The sequence below is a fragment of the Melospiza melodia genome, unplaced genomic scaffold (genome assembly GCF_035770615.1).
Source record: "Melospiza melodia melodia isolate bMelMel2 unplaced genomic scaffold, bMelMel2.pri scaffold_34, whole genome shotgun sequence".
NCBI classification, from domain to species: Eukaryota; Metazoa; Chordata; class Aves; order Passeriformes; family Passerellidae; genus Melospiza; species Melospiza melodia.
The window spans coordinates 4461354-4485531 of NW_026948659.1; the positions used below are offsets into that span (position 1 = coordinate 4461354).

The 24178-nt window shown below is 50.7% G+C and overlaps 1 protein-coding gene across 1 annotated transcript; it reads left to right on the plus strand.

The window, feature by feature from the left end:
• Positions 1-7261: 7261 nt before the first annotated feature.
• Positions 7262-23771, plus strand: LOC134434308 (olfactory receptor 14J1-like; the record flags this gene model as incomplete). The annotated part of the gene is made up of 3 exons (XM_063182984.1): positions 7262-7714; positions 23544-23595; positions 23701-23771. Coding segments are annotated over 3 exons (576 nt in total), but the record flags the coding sequence as incomplete, so codon positions are not given.
• Positions 23772-24178: the final 407 nt, after the last annotated feature.

The following is a 24178-nucleotide window of genomic DNA, read 5'->3' on the forward strand; positions in this document are numbered from 1 at the left end:
GCGGCCCTCAGGCCCTGGTCAGCAGGGAATGGGCACATGGCCGCAGAGATGCCCTTCATCTCTGGGGCTGCTCTGCCGGCCCAGGAGAGACTGAGGGCCCCGAGCCCCCGGGCTGAGGGCCCCAAGCCCCTGGGCTGAGGGCTGTGCTGGCTGCAAGGGGACACAAGAGGCTGGGCAGGTCCAGGCACTTGCTGAGGTGCCCAGGAATCCTCAGGGTGATGGTTTAAGAGTTAAATCTTCAGCTGCATAAGAGCACAACTGAGTTTCCATTGCCTCCAAGCTGAGCCAGGGAAAAGTGGGAGCACAGATTCAGGAAAGCAGAGACCCAAGCAGGAAAATCCTGCCTTGAACAAGCTCATGACATGTCCCCTCAGAAGGGGAGCCCTGCACTACAGGACATCCTCCTCCTTCTCCTCCTCCTCTGCCTCAGAGAAACTGGGAGAGTCCTCCTGACATTCCCAAGGCTGTGGGGTATGTTGGCTTCAGGAGATCCCTCCAGGAGCACTGGGGACATTGCCCTGCACCCTCACACTCACCATGCCCAGGCCTGTGAAGATCTTTCCCCAAGTGAAGTCTCAGCTCAATGTCTTCCCAATCCTGATTGCTTTCAGCCTTTATGTGCCTGTCCCCTGTCCCCTCAATGCCTGCAGGCAGAGCCCTCAGCCCTGCTGGGCTGCGAGAGGAGCTGGTCCTGGAAGAGCTGTTCCTTTAAAGCTCAGCAGCACAGACACAGCACAAGGACATTAATCAGCCTCTAGGGTATTTGGTGTTGTTTACATCCGGCTCAGTCCCTGAGAGTGTCTTCAAAAAACTTCTCAAGAACTCAAAGTTAAATTGAAACTCCAAAATTTTCCAAGTTTTAATGGGTCCCACTGAGGAACACGACTGAGAAAGTGTCCCCAGGTTCCAGTTAGAGCAGAACACTGGAGGCAGTGATGACAGCTGGGGACAAACAAGGCCAAGGTGTCTCTGGTGCTGAGCAAAGCTGGATGTGTTTGAGGAATGCCAAGGGCCAAGGCCTGAGCCCCAGCCCCTGGCCAGGCAGATGCTGTCCCTCCCTCCTTGCTCAGGGCTCTTGCCGGGATGGGCACTGGCATGTGGGGATGTGCAATGGCAAGGGCAGGAGCATGGGGCGGCCCCTGCCAGGCTGCTGAGCAGGGACAAGGAGGCAATGAGGCCCCAGGCCTGCAAGGGTCACTTGTCTCCTGCTCCTGCCTCAGGCCCAGGCCCAGCAGCCATGGCCAAAGTGCTGACAAGTTGGCTCTGGCAGGGCTGTCTTGCAGCTGCTGCACATGCCTGTGCCCTGTGCAGCCCAGGCTGTGCTACAGTGTCCCTGCCCTGCGCCTCTGTCCCTGCAGGCTGTGGGGAACAGGTCTCCCTGTACCTTTTGGACACACACCTTTGCATATTGGAATGTTGTCCACATGGATGGCTGCAGAGCACCAAAACATAAATTCTCATCTCTTTTTTTCTGAAAATATAGGATCATAAGTCCGTATACTCTCCTTTGGTGGTTTTCATTATAATGAATCTGACCTTTCTGAATGGAAGGGTGTCCTTCTTTGTGTGTAATATCTAATACAAAGGTAAAACTAATTAGGAATCATTTCAGGCATTGGCATTCATGACCATAGCACTCCAGGAAGGGGCCAAGTTAGAATCCATGTGTTTTTCAATACAACTATTGTTCTGGAAGCTTGAAACATCACTGAAGTGGACAACTGGGAAATGACTTTGTCCTGCCGCCTTATGGTGCTTCTGTTTTAAGAAATTCATGTGTGAAATTGTAACTAACCTGATGTCATTTGTATTTTTAGAGGAAAGAAGGGGTCATTAAGGGTAACTAAGTCCTATCCATAAGACATTCTATAAATCTTTAGATTATTGAGCCCCAAAGGATAAGTTAGCATGGTATACCATGATAAAGGTATCAACTTTATCAACATCATATGGACCACCCCTTATCTGGCCTTTGGACACTCAACTTTTCAACTACCTCATACAGACGTTCATACACACAGACAAGTGTACAAAAAGTTTTCTCATCTGACTCCACCAGATCACTGGTTCTGCAGAGCAGTCAGAAAGTACACATAGAGTCTAATGAGGAAACAGGGTACTTTGGAACAGTGCAGGCACCAGGTGCAAGGCAGGGCCTTACAAGCACACAGATCAGCATTTGTCAGCATCTGTCAACATGACTGACACCACTTATTTTATTATTCCTCTATTTTCCTATGTCTATTTCTCTCCAAACCACCTTAATCCCTCCCTTTTCCTTCTTTTTTTCTTCCCCTAACATTCCACATTAAGTCTAGTGAAATTCAAAAATGCTGCTTCCTTGCACCTCAGTATTAACCCTGTAACACTAGGCAGTAATACCAGTCATTCCGCAAAGCCTTTTGGAGAGCCACTCTGCTGACTCATGGTGATAAGTTTTCTTCCCAGATCATGAGGCTGAGGCTCTCCTGGAACAGCTGAGAATGTTTTTATTTATTTATTTGTAAATGTATTTTTAAAATTAATGTATTTTATTTATTTATTTAACATCTTTTACCATGGTCCACATGTTCCATATGGCATACCATGTCCCCTGCTACAGAAGACTCCAGTATCAGAGCTCTTACTTTCAAAATGAAAACAATACTGAATAAACTTCTGTCCTTCAGTGGAACCCAACTACTGACAGAGTCTTATGTGAATCTCTCCTGGTCACCTTGTTACAGTGATTGACAGGGGTGTTGGCCAACTAAATATCTCCCAAGGCTGCAGCCATCATTTGGCAATGTGGAACAGGTCTTGGACCACATAAGCCATGTTGTAAAACTCATCCCCTGGCTGCCCCACCTGGCTGGCCTCTTCCTTTGCTGACAGCTCTGCCTCCTGCCTGCCTCTGCCTGCCCACACAAAGCCTTGGCCTGACCCAGGCTCCTTCTGGGGAATGTGTTGCACCACAGCCCTGCCCTGGGAGGGTAATTCCTGTATCCTCATATCCAGTCTGGACCACTCCAGCTGCCATTTTTATTAATTCTTTCTTTTTCTGTCTTTTTTTGATGATGTCAAAAGGATCCACCATCTCTGAAACCAACCTTAAGACCCTCCCAGTGCTCTCCTCTGCTCCCCTCAGTCTCCACCCCACTGAGCACAGAGCTCCTCTGTCCCTGTACAGTGCTCATGTGCCTGAGGCCATGGGTGCCTGGACAAGAAGGACGGTTCTTTTCTACAGGAAGGAAATCACAGAGCCCAGTGGTTTGAAGGCAGATCTGAGGCACTCACCAGAGGCCAAGGCCAGCCAGACCTGTCTGTCCTTGCTGCTTTTGTCTAAAAGCAACCCTTGGATATTTGTGGAGTTTTGAAAGTGGAATTCCATTTCAGCCATGGGTACCTGGACCAGAATGACAGTTGTTCTCTACAGGAAGGAAAGGGCAGAGCCCCAGTGTTTTAAAGGCTTATTAGAGGCAGCTTCAAGCAGACGAAGGCCAGCCAGACCAGTTTGTCTTGGCATATTGTGGAGAGTATTATTAATAATTGGTTAGCTGAGAAAGGCCACACTGATATAATGCCACTGGTTAAGCTGAAGGAGAAAAGTCAGCAGTCAGTAAGCTGAAAGGAAGAGTAAGCAGCGACCTTGCTGCAACATGAGGATAGGGAGTAGAGATTAGTCCTGAATATATCCTAAGAATATGTAGAAAGTAACAAAAGTAGAACCATAGGAATGTAGAAGTAGGCGTAGGTGCTGATATGTAAGCTGACCAATCCTGAGCTCAACTTTTGCAATATGTATGAAGCTCATTATTAACTGTATTTAACCCGCCGTACTGATCAATAAAATTGAGCCTGTGATGATCAAACTGATGTCCTGGTTCCCTTCCATCGACATACTTGAAACCATAGCTTTGGAATATATATAAAGGAAACATGCTTATCTCACACCTTTACAAAAAAGAGAAAAGCAGCTTAAGAAAGGAAGATGAACATAAACTCGAGGATTTACATTTTTGACCATGGGAAGCTGGACATCATTGTTATGAGATTTATAGTCTCTGCAATCAAAAGGTGGACCCACATCTGGGGAGCTGGACTCCACTAGATGTGATCTGTCTTTCTTCTTTTGGAAACTGGACCACCACCATATGGGGATACTCCTTTTTGGCATACATCCTGAGAAAAACTAAATCACAATAGGGTATAGAATTACGACAAAAAATTTGGGAATAAAAACGGCTGATGAGTAAAAATTGGAATAGAAACTGCTGAGAAAGCTGATGAGTACCCCTATAAATAGCTGTAAGCCTCAACTATTTGTGTGCAGTTAGAGGGAAAACTTCCCCCATTGTACCCAGTGCTGTGTTGCTCATATTTACCATATTAAAAAATGAATTGATTGCTGCTTGAATATTGGACTAGTCAAGCTTCTCATGTATAACAGGCACAGGGCAGGGACAATGCAGGACAGCCTGGGCACAGGCTAGTGCAGCACCTGCAAAACAGCCCAGCCAGCTTGGGCAGCACTTTTGCCATGGCTGCTGGGCCTGGGCCTGAAGCAGGAGCAGGAGACAAGTGACCCTTGCAGGCCTGGGGCCTCATTGCCTCCTTGTCCCTGCTCAGCAGCCTGGCAGGGGCCGCCCCATGCTCCTGCCCTTGCCATTACACATCCCCACATGCCAGCGCCCATCCCGGCAAGAGCCCTGACCAAGGAGGGAGGGACAGCATCTGCCTGGCAAGAGTCTGGGCTCAGGCCTTGGCCCTTGGCATTCCTCAAACACATCCAGCTTTGCTCAGCACCAGAGACACCTTTGCCTTGTTTGTCCCCAGCTGTCATCACTGCCTCCAGTGTTCTGCTCTAACTAACCTGGGAACACTTTCTCAGTGGGACCCATTTAAACTTCAAGAAACTTCAGAGTTTATATTTAATTTTGAGTTCTTGAGAAGTTTTTTGAAGACTCTCTCAGGGACTGAGTCTGATGTAAAATACAGCAAAGCCCCAAGAGGCTCATTAAGTTCCTTGTGCTGTTTCTGTGCTGCTGAGCTTTACAGGAACAGCTCTTGCCAGGCCCAGCTCCTCTCCCAGCCCAGCAGGGCTGAGGGCGCTGCCTGCAGGCACTGAGGGGACAGGAGCCAGGCAGAGACAGGCTGAAGGCAATCAGGATTGGGAAGACATTGAGCTGAGACTTCACTTGGGGAAAGATCTTCACAGGCCTGGGCTGGGTGAGTGTGAGGGTGCAGGGCAATGTCCCCTGTGCTCCTGGAGGGATGTCCTGAAGCTGACCTAGGACAGGACGGATGTGACTGTAAGGATGCTCTGCTGCGGTTTCTGCTTTGGGGGAGGATGTGCTGCAGAGAATGTCTGCCCTGGGCACCGTCAGAGGGACAGGGCAGGACGGCTCCGGCTGCCAGGGATGGCTGCAGGGGGTGAAGCTGGGGCTGCAGCCAGGGCTGCTCAGAGCTCCAGCTCATGCCCAGGGTGACTTTTCATGAGCTCATTCAGGACAGGGTTTCCTGCTTGTGTCTCTGATTTCCTGAATCTGTGCTCCCACTTTTCCCTGGCTCAGCTTGGTAACAATAGAAAATTACCTGTGCAGGGTAGATCAGGGCCTGAGACACTTAAACCATCACCCTGAGGATTCCTGGGCACCTCAGCAAGTGCCTGCACCTGCTAGCCCCCAGATCCATGCAGCATCACCTTTCCATGGTGCCCAGGCTGGGGGAGCTGTTCTTTAATCCCTGCAGGGCCCAGCAGCTGCAGGGCAGGGCCGGCCCAGGGGCTGGGCTGGGCTCTGGCAGCTCTGGCAGGGAAGGAGCCCGGGGCCACAGGAGCAGCTGGGGCTGGGACAGCTCCAGCAGCAGAGCCGTGGGCAGGCAGGGAGGGAGGCAGTGCTGAGGGAAGCCCTGCTGCAGGGCAGATGTGGAACCTGCCGGGCCTGCCCTGCAGGGCAGACACTGCCCTGAGCAGCACAGCTCTTGTGTCCCCGCGCAGCCAGCACAGCCCTCAGCCCGGGGGCTCGGGGCCCTCAGTCCCTCCTGGGCCGGCAGAGCAGCCCCAGAGATGAAGGGCATCTCTGCAGCCGTGTGCCCATTCCCTGCTCTCTCTCTCCTTGCCTTGCCCAGGTGCTGCTGCCATTGCTGAGGGGCTCTCTGCAATGGCAGTTCCAGCTGCAGGGCCAGGCCCAGCCCTTGGGCTCCTCCTGTGCAGGTTGAGCACAGCAATGGGGTGTCCCAGCTCTCTGTGCCCGGGCAGCTCTGGGCAGGGCAGCCTGGGAGGCTGGCACTGAGCCCACTGTCCTGACTCTGGGAAAGGCAGGAGCCACTTTGTGTGCCAGGGATCCCTCTGCTCTCAGCTGTGTCTCCCGGCTGTCCAGGGTAACACATGAGTGGATTTCAGAAAGGTGCAAGTGCAGGGCAGCTGGAACAGGAGAGAGGGACAGAGCAGCTCCCCTCAGTCTGCACTAAGCCTCAGACAACCCTCCTGCCTCTCTGGACTCTCTGTTCTCCCAAGGTTCAGCAGAATCCCTCGTTCTGCCTTCTGTTATCCCCATCCCTTCACCCAGGCAGTTCTGCAGCCTTACAGGAAGATTCTTTATCCAAGCCTGAACACCAGGACTGGGCCCTGCTCTCACTGTTCCCCTGCACTGACTGGGGGTCAGGGCTGACTCCCAGGTGTCCTGCAGGCCAAGGTCCAGCTCCTCACACAGCATTGGCCAGAAGCAATCAGATCTCCAGCAACACTGGTGAAGGAAGATCTCCTAGACATACACAAGGGGGAGGTGCTTAGTGGAAAGAAAGAGGCTACGACAAAGAGTTTTGATTTTTCTGTGAGAAATTTCCCTTCCATTGCCCTGTCTTTCCTCCTTCTGTATGTTGAAATATGCAGACACAGCAAATGTTCAACAGCAGCTCCATCAGGCACTTCCATCTGCTGGCATTGGCAGACACGCGGCAGCTGCAGCTCCTGCACTTCTGCCTCTTGCTGGGCATCTCCCTGGCTGCCCTCCTGGGCAACGGCCTCATCATCAGTGCCGTAGCCTGCGGCCACCACCTGCACACGCCCATGTTCTTCTTCCTGCTCAACCTGGCCCTCAGCGACCTGGGCTCCATCTGCACCACTGTCCCCAAAGCCATGCACAATTCCCTCTGGGACACCAGGGACATCTCCTACAAAGGATGTGCTGCTCAGCTATTTCTGTTTGTATTTTTCATTTCTGCAGAATTTTCCCTCCTGACCGTCATGTGCTATGACCGCTACGTGTCCATCTGCAAACCCCTGCACTACGGGACCCTCCTGGGCAGCAGAGCTTGTGCCCACATGGCAGCAGCTGCCTGGGCCAGTGCCTTTCTCACTGCTCTACTGCAAACAGCCAACACATTTTCCCTGCCCCTGTGCCATGGCAATGCCCTGGGCCAGTTCTTCTGTGAGGTTCCCCAGATCCTCAAGCTCTCCTGCTCACACTCCACCTTAAGAAAAATTTGGATTTCATTGGTTGGTGCCTTTTTAGCTTTTGGCTGTTTTGTGTTCATTGTTTTCTCCTATGTGCAGATCTTCAGGGCTGTGCTGAGGATCCCCTCTGAGCAGGGACGGCACAAAGCCTTTTCCACCTGCCTCCCCCACCTGGCCGTGGTCTCCCTGTTCCTCAGCACTGCCACATTTGCCTACCTGAAGCCCCCCTCCATCTCCTCCCCATCTCTGGATCTGGCCCTGTCAGTTCTGTACTCAGTGGTGCCTCCAGCCCTGAACCCCATCATCTACAGCCTGAGGAACCAGGAGCTCAAGGCTGCGGTGTGGACACTGATGAGTAGATGGTTACAGAAACGTTAAGCTTCTGACCGGTTTCTGCAAATCTCATGTAATAATAGTCATCTTTGATACCACTTGGGTTTGTTTGTTTATATGTTCCTGTCTTTTGGTTTAGTGTTTTATTATTTACAACAAAGGAAGGTCAGTGTTTGTGCCATTTCTCATTTTGTTTCTCTCCACCTTCACGGTGGCCTCAGACTGTGTCAATGAGGTGCTACACTCTAATTGGCTTCAGACAGAATAAATGCTCTCCGAGCAGAGTTTTCACCAGAGTTCCCCCTTCTGTTCCCTTCTCTGGAGCTGCAGCAGCAATGTCTGTGTGCAGAGCTGGGGCAGATCAGGGCTGGCCCAGCAGCTGTGCCCAGCAGCAGCAGCACTTGGTGTTGCCAGTGCTGCTGCCGTGGCCCTGCCCCGCTGCCCTGGTGGCCCTGGTGTTGCTGCAGGACCTGAGTGCTCTCGGGGCCGGGCACAGCCCTGGGGGTGGCAGTGCCGGGGCTGCAGCAGGGACAGGCCATGGGCACTGCTGGGGCAGCGCTGACACTTCAGGCCAGGGCCTGGGGGCTCCAGGCTCCTTGCCCAGGCTCTCTCAAGAACATGCCCATGCCAATGCCCAGCACAGAAAAGCCCCGTGAGCAGCCCCAGGCTGGCTGTGGGCAGGCTGGGGGCAAACAGCATGGCTGGGGCTCTGCAAGGGCCCTGGGGCAGACGGGAAGGGGCAGCAGAGCAGGGGCTGATCCATCCCCAGTGCGCTGCACAGCCCAGGGCAGTGTCCCAGAGCGTCCTCATGGAGCTGCCAACAACATCCCCCCTCTGCAGCCCTGGCCTCTTCCCCAGCTCACACAAGTGCCCCATCCTTGCAGGCAGAGCCACGGCAGCACTGGCTCAGCAGCCCCTGTTTGCATTGCACAGAGCAGGGGGAGCACCCCCATGCTGTTGGTGTGGGGACATGAACCTGAGGGAGCACAAATGCCATCAGCCCCTGGGGCCAGCAAGGGCTGGGGGACACCAGGGAAACCACTCAGCTTTGGCCTGGCCTCTGCAGTCACCCAGAAAATTTGTTCCCATGGGTTGGGATTTTCCTGTCCCAGTGCAGACGCTGTTGCTCAGAGCCAGGGCTGCTTGCAGCCACCCCCAAACTGCCCTGAGCATTTCCTTGGCTTCACCTTCGCTTTCTTTCCCCTTTCCTAATCTAGATCACTTCTTCTTCCACCCCTGTACCCTCCCTTCAAACAACCCATCCCTGTTTACCCTTTCCATTCTGGCCACACTGCCCATTGCAGTTCCTGACTTCGCACAATGGGAACGTCCCTTGGGCAGCAGGATCATCCTACAGGTGCTGCAGGAATTGTCTGCAGGCTCCTGCAGTGCCTGCTGCTGCTTCCTTGCCAGAGGCACCCCAGGCCAGGGGGGCACATCTGGGCTGCTGTGTCTGGCTCTGGGGCTCCCTGTTCTGGGCAGTGAGGAGGGGCTGCAGCGGCTCTGCGGGTCTGACAGGATGGGCTTTGGGGCTGGCAGGAGAAGCTGAGGGACCTGGGCTGCTGGAGCTGCTGAAGAGGAGGCCCAGGGCTCCTCCTTCAACTGCTCCAAGGGTGGTTCCAGAGAGTCACAGAAACAGCAAGGTTGGAAAAGACCTTGGAGATCATTGAGTCCAACCTCTGCCCTGACACCTCCTTTTCTCTGTGAGCCTCCTCTTCTCCAGGATAAACAACCCCAGCTCCCTCAGCCGCTCCTGACAGGACTTGTGTTCCAGACCCCTCCCCAGCCTTGTTGCCCTTCTCTGGACACACTCCAGCCCCTCCATGGCCTTCCTAAATTGGGGGCCCAGAACTGGACACAGCACTCGAGGTGTGGCCTCACGAGTGCCGAGTGCAGGGGAAGAATCCCTGCCCTGCTCCTGCTGGCCACACCATTCCTGATCCAGGCCAGCAGCCATTGGCCTTCTTGCCCACCTGGGTACACTGCTGGCTCATGTCCAGCCTGCTGTCCATCAGTGCCCCCAGGTCCCTTTCTGCCTGGCCGCTGTCCAGCCACTCTGTCCCCAGCCTGTAGCACTGCAGGGGTTGTTGTGACCAAAGTGCAGGACCCGGCACTTGGACCTATTAAACTTCATCTTATTGGACTCTGTCCATCCATCCAACTGTTCCCGGTCTCTCTGCAGAGGCCTCCTACCTTCCAGCAGATGGACACACGCTCTCAGCTTGGTTTTATCTGCAGATTTACTACTGAAAGTCTCAACACTCTCATCCATATTGTCAGTAACAATATTGAGCAGAACTGGCTCCAGCAGAGACCCCTGAGGGACACCACAGGTGACTGCTTGCCAGCTGGATGCAGCAGCATTCACCACCACTCTCTGGTGTAACATTCACCGCCACTCAACTGGCCATCCAGCCAGTTGTAGGTGTTTAGTGCATGCCCCTCGTTCTTTCAGAGAATATTAATAAACTTAATAATTTCATGGTCAGTAGTGGTGTTCACAGAGGTCCTAGAAGAGGGAAGAGTAAAGGATCTGACTCCATGTTTCAGAAGACTAATTTATTACTTTATGATAGATATTATATTAAAACTATACAAAAAGAATAGAGGAACGGATTTCATCAGAAGGCTTGCAAGCAAAGGAGAAAGAATGGAATGATAACAAAATCCTGTGTCTGACCAGAGAGAGACAGCTGGACTGTGACTGGCCATTAATTAGAAACAATGACATGAAACCAATCACAGATCCACCTGTTGCATTCCACAGCAGCCGATAATGATTGTTTATATTTTGTACCTGAGGCCTCAGCTTCTCAGGAGCTAAATCCTGGCAAAGGGATTTTTCAGAAAATATCATGGCTACAATGGTCGCTGTGCCCCAAACAGCCACTGACCACCTCTGATCTGCCACCAGCCCTTCTCTGTTTGTGACCAGCAGGAGACAGAGCTTTCTTTGGCAGTGGGAATTGCAGGAAACCTCCCCAAAGTGCACCTTGGAAGGTTCCGGCTGGAGCTGAGGAGAAAGCAAAGTCCCTCGCAGGGCAGAATGTTGGTGCTGGAGGTGTGGCAGTGTGAGGTTGGGCCATGGCCGGGCTCTGTGTGCCAGGAGCCAGCAGCGCTGGGTGCAGGGAGCCCAGGGAGGGCCCAGCAACGCTGGGTGAGAAATGCTGGGGCACAGCAAGATGGGCGAGTGCAGCTAGCCAGGGCAGAAGAGCAGCACACCCAGGGGGCACAGCCTGCAGGACAGATGGCCAAGGGCTGGGCAGGGCTGGCAGGGCCACAGGCACCCAGGCCTTTGTGCCCTGGGCTCAGGCAGCGCCTCTGGAGGCCCCACAGGAGGAACTTTCCTGGCAGGGGCTGCACTTTGCTTCTCCCTCGGCCTCCCTGGGGAGACTGGCAGGGGCTGCAGGTTGATGCCATTTGTCCTTGCTGCCCCTCACATCCCCCTGGCCCACCAAGAGCCCCGAGGCAGCCGTGAGGGACAGGCCCTGCTGGCCCAGGCTGGGCTCAGGGCTTGGCCTTTCTGCTTCCTGCAGCCAAGCCAGGCCTTGCTCAGCATTGCAGTTCCCTGCTCAGAGCCTTGGGCTCCCTGCAATCCTGCCCTCAAGGATCTGCTCTCACCAGGCCCTGGGCAGCCTTGGGCACTCCCTGCCCTCCCTGGGGCCCAGCCATGCTCCAAGGCACTTGGAGTTTTGCTGCTGACTCCTTGAGCAGTTTCTTCATCCTTCTCTGCGTGCCTGAGGCTCCTGGACCCAGCCCCAAATCCAGCATGGGGCTGATTAAAATACAGAATGGCCTCAGGAGCTCTTTGTCTCCCTTCCATTGCCTTTGAGTCTCCAGGGCTTGTGCAGTGATTGGAGTCAGTTTAGAGTTCTCTTCAGGAGGAAGATGTCAAAATGCTCCTAATGATTTTTGTTTTTTTAATCACATCAGTATTTTTTTTATTTTTTAGTTATGAGAAGAGGGGATAGAAGCATTCCCCAAGTGATCTGGATGCTGAATGTCTCCTTAGGAAGTCTGGGCATGGAGAAGAATGAGCCCCTTGCAGGCTGAGCCTGTTTGGACAATCGGCTCCTAACCCCCAGCCTCACCATATTTGACAAACGCCCACCTGGGACTGACATCCCAAAAAAAAAGAAAAATTTTAGCATTTTTCGTTATAAATAAAATTTATTAATAACAGAATTATGATTATATTATTTTAATTTAGGATAGTCTTAGACAATATTTTAATTACCTAATTGGTATATTTATATTAAAATTGGATACATTTCTAGCAACCAAGAAAATTATTCATCATTGGTTCTAAGTAACACAATTCCTTCATGAATTAATTAAATAATTTCTATTGGATATTTATTTCTTTCTCTTTATGTGAATTAGTTATATTTGTAGTCTTTTTGTCATCATTTTTATCATCTTTTTCTCAGACAGGGTTGGGGGGGCATGCACTTCGGGGTCCCTGGTGACATTTCTGGGGCACATTTGGGGCAGTTTTGGGTGTGGGGAGGGAATTCAGAAGGAACTTGAGGGTGTGGGGCACACTTGGGGGAGCCAGGTGGGCACTTGGAGGGGCACTCAGGGATTCTGAGGGACAGTTCGGGGTCCGTGGCAGCACTTGGGGGTCCAGGGGGGCCCTTGGAGGTGAGGGAGGGGAGTTTGGGGCCGTTCGGGGTCCGGGCGGGCACTTGGAAGGACTCGAACGGGGCTCTTTGAGGCGCGGGGGGTGATGGGAGTTGTAGGCGCGGGTATCACACGGTTTAATGGAGCCGCGGAGCATCACGGGAGTTCTGGGCGCAGCTGCAATGGCTCTCGGTGGGGCGCTGGGCATGACGGGAGATGAAGTCCCGCCTGAAATAGCGCTGGTCGTGCGCCGCGGAGCATGATGGGAGCTGTAGTCCCGAAAGTGGTTGGAACAAAATGTTTGGGAGTCCAGGACGGCGCTTGGGGGACACCTTTGCGTCCGAGCCCCGACTTCAGATCCTCTGGGGGAACGTAAACGGCACGGGAGCCCTTGGGAGGAGCTCGGAGAGCTCCAACCGGGCTCTTCAGGGCGCGGGTCGCGGCCGGAGTTTTAGGCGCGGGACTGTGTTCTGGGGGCTCTGGGTACACGGGGGACGAGAGCAGATGAATTCCCAGAAGTGGCGGTACCGGGCATCTGTGGGGGTGGGAGCACTCAGGGGTTCAGGGGTGCTTATGGGAGTCCCGAATGGGCGCTGAGGGGACACTGAGGGATCCTGGAGTCTTTGGGGGACACTTATGGGACAGATGGGGACGGATCCCGGAGTTCTTTGGAGCTCGGGGCATGACGGGAGTTTTTCTCCCGGCTTCCATGGGGCTCAGTCGGGCCGCGGGGCATGACGGGAGTTGTAGGCAAAAAGAAAATTTGCTGCCCGTGTGAGCACCGCCCTCAAGCCCGGATCCCTGGCGTTGATTGGCTGCGGCAGGTGATTGGCGGGAGCTTCAGAAAATGGGATACAGTGGAGATGGGAACAGCCAATTCACCCTCCTCCAGTCCCTCCCAGTAAAGCCCAGTTCATCCCTAGTACAGACAAGTGTAACATCAGTGAAGCCCAGTTCTTCCCCAGTAGAACCCAGTACAATCCAGTACCCCTCCAATCCCTCCCAGTACAGCCCAGTCCATCCCAATACACCCAAGTTCATTCCCAGTCGTTCACAGTTCCTCAGTGTCATCCAAAGTACCCCAGTGTCCCCAGTCTTCCCTGCAATATCCCCAGTGTCCCCAGTTTCTCCCAGTATGCCCCAGTGTCACTCCAGTATGTTCCAGTGTCTCCCACAGCGTTCCCAGTGTTCCCCAGTATGTCCCAGTCCTCCCCAGTGTTTCCAAGGACAGTTTAATTTCTCTCGGTGGCCGTGGAAGCCAAACCCAGCAGTGGGGTCAGTGCAGTGCCCATGGCCACAGGCCCTTGCAGTGGCCCAGTGCAGCTTGGGCTGATGATCCACCCTCACAGCTGGCCCAGGGCAGCTCTGCAGTTCCTTTGGTGGCACCTGGGGCTGGCACACACCTGAGCAGTGTGTCTGTTTGCAGTGGGGAAACTCAGGAGTTTGAGACTGCTTCAAAAAATCCCAAAAAGTGAAAACCCCTCTTAGGCTGAGTGCAGCCAGCTCTGCAAGCACAGCAGGGCCCAGGGGAGTGAGGACAGACAGGATGGGGCTGGGCAATGTGGAGCAAGGTTGTCCACACTCAACCCAGAGCTGGTCAGAGCTCAAGGCACAGCTCCTGTGAGTAGGCCAGAGCTGCTGAGGAGAGACCCTGGGTCAATATCAATCACAGAATGCTGCATTCAACTCTGATGTAAACAGAAATAAAATAAAATACATCATTTTAAACAGGAATGCGTATTTTTTACAAGTTCTTTGAAATCTTTCTCCATAACTGGACTAGGAAAATTTTAATGATTCTCTCAGGGCTTTTGTGTTGTTTACATCAGACTCAGTCCCTGAGAGTGTCTTCAACAAACTTCTCAAGAACTCAAATTTAAATTTAGACTCCAAATTTTCTTAGAGTTTTAATGGGTCCCACTGAGGGACATGACAGGGAAAGTGTCCCCAGGTTCCAGTTAGAGCAGAACACTGGAGGCAGTGATGACAGCTGGGGACAAACAAGGCCAAGGTGTCGCTGGTGCTAAAGCAAAGCTGGGTGTGTTTGAGGAATGCAAAGAGCCCAGGCCTGAGCTCCAGCCCCTGGCCAGGCAGATGCTGTCCCTCCCTCCTTGCTCAGGGCTCTTGCCGGGATGGGCACTGGCATGTGGGGATGTGCAATGGCAAGGGCAGGAGCATGGGGCGGCCCCTGCCAGGCTGCTGAGCAGGGACAAGGAGGCAATGAGGCCCCAGGCCTGCAAGGGTCACTTGTCTCCTGCTCCTGCCTCAGGCCCAGGCCCAGCAGCCATGGCCAAAGTGCTGCCCAAGTTGGCTCTGGCAGGGCTGTCTTGCAGCTGCTGCCCATGCCTGTGCCCTGTGCAGCCCAGGCTGTCCCACGGTGTCCCTGCCCTGCGCCTCTGTCCCTGCAGGCTTTCGGCATCCCCCGGCTGCCCCACCTGGCTGGCCCCTTCCTTTGCTGACAGCTCTGCCTCCTGCCTGCCTCTTTCTGCCCACACAAAGCCTTGGGCTGACCCAGGCTCATTCTGGGGGACGTGCTGCACCACAGCCCTACCCTAGGAGAGAAACTCTGTCGTCTTTCTTTCTGTTCTGGGCCTCCCCAGGCGCCCTTGGCATTAGTTTGCCTTCTTCTGGCTGTTCTCTACTATGTCAAAAGAATCCACCATCTCTGACACCACCCTTCAGTCCCTCCAAGGGCTCTCCTCTGCTGTCCTCAGTCCCCACCCCACTGAGCACAGAGCTCCTCTGTCCCTGTACAGTTCTCATATGCTTGAGGCCATGGGTGCCTGGACAAGAAGGACAGTTCTTTTCTACAGGAAGGAAACTGCAGAGCCCCGGGGTTTTGAAGGCAGATCAGAGGCGCTCATCAGACTCTAAGGCAAGCCAGACCTGTCTGTCCTTGCTGCTTTTGTCTGAAAGCAACCTGTGGAGAGTTTGGTTCAAGCATGGCTTACAGAAAGAGGCCATGAAGGCATACAGTTGAGAGAAAATTAAAAGGTAGTTGTAAAGCAGTTCCCAGGCTTAGTTCTATAAACAATTAGGCTCTCTCAAGCATCACTTTATAAACAATAAGCTTCTCAGACAGTCTTCCCCTAACTAGTAAAACACTCTGTCCCTGGGCTCTCTGGGAAAAGATAGCTGCCTGGGAACAGATATGGAAGTTTTGGGAACCTTTCATATCACAGTGGGAACGCTAGTCCTATTTTTAATAAACAATCATAGGTATTGTAAAACAAAAGGAGTGGTTAGAGTTTTCTCTGTTAACCTATCGTGAGCTTGGATTTTTGCAATATGCATGAAGTTAATTAACACTGTTACATAAAGTGGCTGATCGATCAATTAATCGGAGTTCGATGCATCAATCAGATGGTCATCTCCCTTCACTTCAATAGCAACCCTTGGTGTTGATGGAAGGAGGCCAGGACATCAATTTGATCATCACAGGCCCAATTTTATTGATCAGTACAGCGGGTTAAATACAGTTAATAATGAGCTTCATACATATTTCAAAAGTTGATCTCAGGATTGGTCAGTTACATATCAGCACCTACGCCTACTTCTGCATTCCTATGGTTCTACTTTTGATACTTTCTACATATTCTCAGGATATATTCAGGAATAATCTCTACTCCCTATCCTCATGTTGCAGCAAGGTCACTGCTGACCTTTCCTTTCAGCTTGCTGACTGCTGACTTTCTTCCTTCAGCTGAACCAGCGGCATTATATCAGTATGGCCTTTCTCAGCTAACCAATTATTAATAAATCTCTCCACACCTTGGATATTTGGGGAGTTTTGGAGTGGAATTCAATTTCAGCCACGAGTGCCTACACCAGAATGACAGTTCTTCTCCACAGGATGGAAAGGGCAGAGCCCCAGTGTTTCAAAGGCTGATTAGAGGCAGCCCCAAGGAGGCCATGGCCAGCGAGACCTGTTTGTCTTGGCAGCTTTTGTCTGGGAGCAGTCCTTGGGTAGGTTGAGTTTGGGAGGCCAAATCCCAGTTTTGTCCATGGGCACCAGGACAAGAAGGAGTTCTTTTCCATAGGAAGGAATGTACAGAGTCCCAGTGTTTCACAGGCAGATGAGAGCTGGCCCTCAGGATACCAAGGGAACCTAGACAGTCCTGGCAGCTTTTGTCTGGGACCTATCCTTGGATATAAGGAATTTTGGGTGCAGATTCCCAGGCTATGGACACCTGCACTTGAAAGATGATTTTTCCATGGAAAGAAAATCTTGGCCCCCCAGCGTTTTGAAGGCAGATGAGAGGTGGCCCCCAAGATGCCAAGTCCACCCAGAGCTGTCTATTCTTGCAGGTTTCATACAGGAATCATTCTTTGATATAACTGAATTTGGACATAGAATCCCAATTTCAGCCATGAACACCTGGAGGAGGAGAGTTTTTTCCCAAAGGGAGGAAAGCACTGAAGTCCAGGGTTTTAGTGGCAGATGACAAGCAACACTCAACATGCCAAGGTCAGCTGCACCAGTCAAGCCAAGCCAACCAGAACTTTTCCATGTTCTTGGATCCTTTGGTCCCTGCAGCATCACAATGGCCTCTTGGTTCCATGAGGCCTTGCAGTGTCAAAATAGTTTCCTTGGTTCCATGGGACTCTGCAGAATGCCACAATGGCCCCTTGGTTCTATTGGGCTCCCCAGGATCACAATGGACCCTTGGTTCCTCAGGGCATGGCTGTGTCACACTGGCCTCTTGCTTCCATGGGGACCCATAGTTTCACACTGACCCCTTGGTGCCATGGGGATTCAGAGTGCCAGAATGGTCTCATTGATTCCATGAGTCCCCTCAGTGTCACAAAGAGCTCCTTTGTTCCACAAGGCCCTGCTGAGCCCCTTGACTCAATGAGGCCTCAAAGTGACATAATGGCCTCCAGGATTCCATGCAGCCCTGCAGTGTCACAAGGGCATCTTGGTCCCATGAAGCCCTAAAGTACGGAATGGCCCCTTGATTCCACTGGGTTCTTCACTGTCTGGTCAGTTCTCAGTTCCATGCGGCCCTGTAGTGTCACAATGGTCTCCTTGTTTCCCCAGAGTCGGAATGTCCCCGTGGTCTCATGGAGCCCCAATACGATCCCCTTGATTCCATGAGGCCCTGCTGTGCTGCAATGAGCCCTTAGTTAAATGAGGCCCTGCAGTGTCACAATTGCCCCTTGGTTCCAGTGGGTCCTGAAGTGCCACAATGGCCTCCATGGTTCCATGAGGCCTCAGAATGTCACAATGGACTTTTGACTCTAGAAGTTTCCATACTACAAACAACAGTCTCCTTGGCTTCACAGTGTCATAAGTGACCCTGGTTCCATGAGGTGTCTGGCCTCCCACAGCCTCTCAGAGACCTTCTCCCCGTCAAGGTCCCCAAGAGCCCTTCATGGCCTCTCAGAGCCCCTCATGGCCCCTAAAAATTCCTCATGGCCCCTCAGGACCCCTCTCAGCTCACGGCCTCTCATGGCCCCTTCACAGCCCCCACAGCCCCTCATAGCCCCTCATGGCCCTTCACAGCCCCAGGCCTGGAGCTCCTCCCAAAGAAGAAGGGGTTGGGCCCTACTTGTTCTCCTTTTATTTTGGTCCCTTCACAGCCACGAGTAAAGAAAGGCTAAAATGGAGCCTTTCCCCAGCCTTTCCCTCGGGGTTAACGGCAGACTGAAGCTCTGTGCAGGCACTGATTCGAGTGCCACCATCCCTGCAGCCGCCAGGCCTTTGCTGTCCCCCCGTGTCCGTTCCCTGTCCCTGAGTCCCGCCCGGCTCTGGCAGCAGCAGCAGCCGCAGCGCAGGGGGCGCCGGCCTGGCTCAGCTGGGGCTCCCGGCCTGGAGCAGCAGCAGCACTGGCCCCTTCCCACCTGCTCCTGCCTCGGCTCCCAAGGGCTTTTTCCAGCTCAATTCTGGACTAGAGCAGCAATCACCCACACACAGCCCTGACTCCTCAGGGCCCACCTGTGCTGCCCTGAGCCAGCCCTCAGAGAAAGAAAGGATCAGGTTCCAGCGCTGTTTTCAGCTTTGTTTTACTCACCCTGAGGTGACAGCAGGAGGCTGCTGTTGCCTTTGCCTTGGGAATTGGACACCATGGCTGTTCTTGCCATCCTTCTGCTTGCCACTTGAAATTTATCCGTAAAATTGCAGTTGCCTTTTTTGATCAGCTCTACCCAGAGTGCTTTCGTGATGGTGAATGTGGGAATCCTTAAAATCAGAGGGTTTTGGGAAAGCTGCAAAAGGAAGGCCTCAGAGACAGATGAACTGTGATTAGAGCTAAGTGGTAGCCATAAGATTTGTCAGCAGAAAAGCTATATTAGAAATAGAAAGTAAGGACAAATAGAACAATGGTTTTTGTATTAACGCTTGGTAGAATAACTCCCCGAGCTGCAGAAAAGTATATCTAGCAAGATATTGGGAGGTTCTAAGCTTGAGCTCTGTGCATTGTGTTTTAAGGCTCACAAGCATGTATTGTATTTGAAATAAGCCAGCATTGTTTTAACCAAAGGTATGTGTACTTATAGTGGTTGGATAGAACTACTGTCAATATGCTTTTGCTTTGTGGGATTGGTCAAAAAACTTTTAAAGTAAGTTGTAACATTGAGTTATTTGTCTGCTGCTAAGGACACGAGCTGCTAGCATCTTCCCATTGTCATAACTATGTAATGATACTGATGCTGGAAAATAAACAGCTCGAGACACGTTCCTCTGCAGTCCCGTCCTGTTGGTGATTTGTACATAGTCCCCGGCAGGCAATAGGTGAACTCAGGCTTTTGGACACAGGCATCATGATTGGGAGATCTTGAAATGCTCTCAAGTCACTGAGCACTAAGTCAAGGAGAATTAAAGCAGCCACACCGGCCACATATGCAGTGCTCAAACACAGCCCTGTTGCTACTGCTGCTGAAATAGAATCAACTGACAGAGGCCATCACAGAAATTGCCTCTGGAATGTCAAATCAAATGAAGAAATCCACCAGGAGGAAGAGAAACCAGAGGGTCTTGTCTGACTTCATTCTCTCTTCTCCCAAGCAGCAGCAGCAAATGGAGATGCGCAGAGGTATTTCCAGCTGCTGTTGATCCCAGCTGGAGCCCAGCCTGCTGCCCAGGCCCAGCGGGAAGCTGAGCCCAGCCCGGGGAGCTCCCGCAGTGTCGGGAGCTCAGCGCACGCGGGGCCAGGCCCAGAGCCCCGGGGAAGGCCGCCCATTGTGGGGCAGCAGCGCAGACGGAATGTCCTGCGGCCCAAACCTCCTGCTCCTGCCACACAGCGCCAGCGCTCTCCCCCTCCTCCTCCTCTCCCAGCACAGCACAAATTCCAGCTCGGAGGAGGCTGCCCCAGAGAGGCTCAGGGTCCTGCTTCAGCCTCAGTGTCCCTGCAGAGGAACAGGGCATCTTTCAGCCCTTCCACAAGCTCAGGTCTCTCATTTCATGGGGAAATCTGGGATGATAATGGACTTGTTAAGAAGGAGAAAAGTGGCATCAATGTGTAGAATAATGGCAAGAGGAGAAGTTGTAGTATTGCAGATCAGTAGAGATAGTGGTTGATTTGCTAACTGATGGCTGCTCCAATTTGTTTGAATTTTGTGGGCTACAACATCTAGAGCAGCTTGTTTCTCCGGTGAACAGGTTCGGGGACTGTTTGCCTCAGTGCCATACAGCCAAGATCGGAAGGGTTGCAGGTGATCATTGGTGATGCCAACAATATTACAAACCCATTGTAGATCTCCTAGGAGTTTCTAAGTATCATGCAAATTACTTATTTTTGCAGCAATTGTTACTTTTTAAGGCCTGATCTGAGCATCTGAGATGAGCCAACCTAAGTATTTCCAGGCTGCAGAACATTGTACATTTCAAGAGCTACAGTTAAACCTGGCAGCAAACAAGATGTCATTTATATAATGATAAATAAGTACACATGGCCAACGTTGTCATATAGGTTGAAGTGCCCAATCAACAAGGATTTGGCACATAGTAGGCGAGTTGTAAGAGCCGTAGGGGAAAACTTTCCATTCATAGCAATTGCAGGGGCTGCACGATTGACAGATGGCAAAGTCAGTGCAAATCTTTGTGTGTCATCAGGGTGTTAAGGAATTGTGAAGAAACACTCTTTTAAGTCTTTTATGACAATTTGCCAATTTTGAGGAATCATTGTGGGAGCAGGAAGGCCAGGTTGCAATGCTCCCATAGCTAGCATTTGTTCATTAATTTTTCGTAAATCATGCAATAGTTGCCATTTTCAAGATTTCTTTGGCATAAAGAAGATAGGAGTTTTCCATGGGCATGTGGAAGGTCAGATGTGGCCTGCTTTTAGTTGTTCTTGAATTAATTCTTCTGCAATGTGCAGCCATTCTGGAGTCATCGGCCACTGGTGTACCCATACCTGCTTTTCAGTTAGCCATGTGATTTTTAGTACGGGCAGCTGCTGTCCAGTGGCCGTGGAACAAAATGCTGATCAGTTGTCATGACAAGTCCTAATTGTGGTAAGACATCTCATCCACTTAAACCTGGAAATGTGTGTAGAAGTTGCATCACATATGGTTGAGTTACAACAGTTTGGCCATTTTCAAATTTCAGTGTAATTAAATATTTACTTTCTTTTGGTGCTTTTGCACCTCCTACTCCTACTACTTGAGTGACAGGAGACTACAGTTCCCATGTCTGAGGCCACATTTGTTGATTGATGATGGTGACATCTGCTCCAGAGTCTAATAACGGCTCTAAATTAATTTGCTGATTGCCTTTCTTTAATTGAATCTTTTGGTATGATCTCTGATTAAGATCTAATGTGAAGAACACTTCATGTCCAGTAGATCCAAAACCATTTTCTCCTCTTATTTTGGGTGTTTGGCCTTTCTGTAGGAGGATCTTGTAATAGTGAGGATCATATGTACAAACTTTTTCAAAGGGAAGTATTTTAGCAATTTTCCTACCTGTTGGATTTGTGACTGGTGGTTGTAATGCATAGGCCATGATTTGCACTTGTCCTGTAAAGTCTGCATCCACCACTCTCGGTAGTACGATTACTCCTTGTTTTCCTGTTGAAGATCTTCCAAGTAAGTGTCCTCCAAGTCCAGAAGTTCGACTATATAAAGGACCTTTTACATCAGTTGGAATTAGTGTCGCTTCTTTATTACTCAAAGTTACTGCTGCTGTGGTTGCTACGTCCACTCCGAGGCTTCCTCAGGTGGCTGGGATGTGCTGGTAAAAGAAATTCTTTTCTTCTGGGTCGCTGTCGCTGGAGTCTGAGCTTGCGTCTTCGCGCGCAGACCTGGCACGCTGCACTGCAAGTTTCCCAATTGTCCTCATCCACAAGCAGCTGTAGCATGAGTATCAGAATTGCATGTATGACACCAAACAGTTTTGGAGCAGTTTCATCGTATGTGTCCTGGTTCACTGCAGCGAAAGCAATTGTTGGTTTTGATATTATTGTTAATTTCATTTTTCATTTTAGTTTCCTTATCTCCCCTTCCAGATAGTGCTGCTGCAATTATATGCCCTTGCTCCTTTATTGCTCCTCTCATTGCTGCAGTGAATGCAGCTGCTTGATTATTTTGTTTTGCTTGGGTGGCTCTCACAAGTATTGCATCTATCGGACTTCCTAGAGGTAGTGTTGCTAGGATTGCTCTAGTTTTGGGATTAGCTCCTTTGAACGCAAGAGTGCAGAGCATTTGCCCTTGAAGTTCAGGTGGTAAATCTGAAGCATCTTTTATTGCTGCTGACAAGGATCTACAAACTGTCCATAGGGCTATGTTGCCCCCTGCCAGACAGTGGTGTAAGGTGCAGGCTTTCTCTTATCTGGTACAGACAAAAGGGCTCGATGAGATAAAGCTCGAGCAATCTGATGCATCTGTTGGGGTATTGTAGTTGAACTTGCGTGGTAGAATAAGGTCCTTGTCCTGGTAACATGTCTGCTTGCAATCCATAAAGGGTGTCTCCTACAACTTGATGTCTGTTTGCTTCTTCTACTGCTAATCTTTTCCATTCTCTCTCAAACATTAAATATTGAGATGATGTAAGTAGCAACGAGGCAACTTCAGAACAATCTGCAGGAGAAAGGACATCTGCTGTAAAAATAAATTGAATGATGTGACGAGCAGCTTCTGACAAGAGACTGTGAGTGGTAACAGTTTGTTTTGCTAGTTGCAGTAATTTCCAGTCATGTGGCTCCAAGTTGCCTTATTATTGTAACTAATACAGGACAGGCCAGAGTACTTGGTGTGTGCCATTCTCCATCTAAGATAGCATCACGAATAACTCCTGACCAGTGTTGCTGTATTAGATCTTTTTCTGGCTTGGGAGCCTGTGGAGGCAACACAAGCCCCCCAGGCACTCGTGGAGCAGTAGGAGTGATAGCATTGAAGTGAAAAGGGGTGTAGGTATAACTTCTGATTTTTTTCATGTTTTCTGTTTGTTTTTCTAATTGTTCTTGCCAGGTGGATAATTCTGCTATTTTCTTTAGTATTTCTTGAAGTAGATCATTAGGTTTTGATTTTTTTCATTTATGAGTTTGATTTCTTTCTTCTTCTTTGAATTAATCTGATGAGGTTTCAGGCAAGGAGGGATACAAAGGGGAGTGGCACGGAGAATGACATGAAGAACGAGAACAATACAGAGAACAATATTCTTTTATCTTTTTATCTTGCCTGTGAGCCGTAACTGTTCTTTTTGGTCTCACACCACTACTTGCTCTGAGTGATTTTTCTATCTGCTTTTCTCCTGCAAGAGGAGGATCGAGTACTTCTTTTTTGTTTTGGTAACCTGTAACAAATTCCTGTGGGGAAACTTCTTTTTGTGATACACTACCTATCACTTCTTGCAAAGTAGAGCAAACAGGAGCAGTAATTCCTTTCATCGGTCGAGTATTTCTGACCCCAAAGAAGGTCACAAGACCTCATGGTTCAGGAGATGTTGGGTTTTTTATCTCTTGTTGCCTTTTACTATCATCGCCTCCTAAATCTTCAGTGGCTGTAGGAGCCACGTTTTTCTTAGCTTTCATAGTTTCTAAAGTGTTAATAATAGATTTTCAGGCAGCTCCTAACCCCTTAGCTTCTTTTTCCATCTTTTCCTCCTTCTATTGTGCTATTCCAAAGATGGTTTCCTACCTCTTTCCACCCAGTTGTACTAAATAGCAGGGAAGGCTCAAGAAATATTTTTTCTTTTTCATGCCCATTTCACTAGGGCTTCTACTTCCGTTTCTTTTATGTCCTCACCTCTCTTAGAGAGGATACTTGTGAGCAATCTTCTTGCCGTGTCTAATTCCATTGCAGTCTTGCCTTGGCAGGAGCTTGTTCGGCTGCTCAAGCTCTGGACTCTGATCTCTGTGTTTGCCCACCAGGTCTCTCCTGCCTCCGACTCTTTGGCCCCCAAATCAGGTTCTTGCCTGATGCTTCAGTCTTCCACGTTTAGGCAAACCGCATTCAAGTGTCTCAGAGGGTCCCTGTTCGTGGCACCAGTATGAAGATGGTCCCATGGAGAGTTTTGGCCGAGTAATGACAACCACACCAATGTGGCTACACATCATCTTCCTTTATTTAGCAATTTTGTCATGTTTATGCTTCTATACACTTGTCTCACACCACCACTGCTTAGTGCTTATGGTTAAGTGCCTCAATTCACACATACATGTTACTTGTTGATTGCTTGCTACACTGTAAGTGTTTTAGCTAAGGTGTGCTAAATTAGCAGTTCTCATGTAGTGTTTGGCATCCGGCTTCGTCCTTGCACAAGTCTTACTCTTCCTTGTTGTATCTATTTGAGGACAGTACATGGTCTATCTTGCTCCGAGGATGGCCCATGGTCTTCAAAGTAACTCT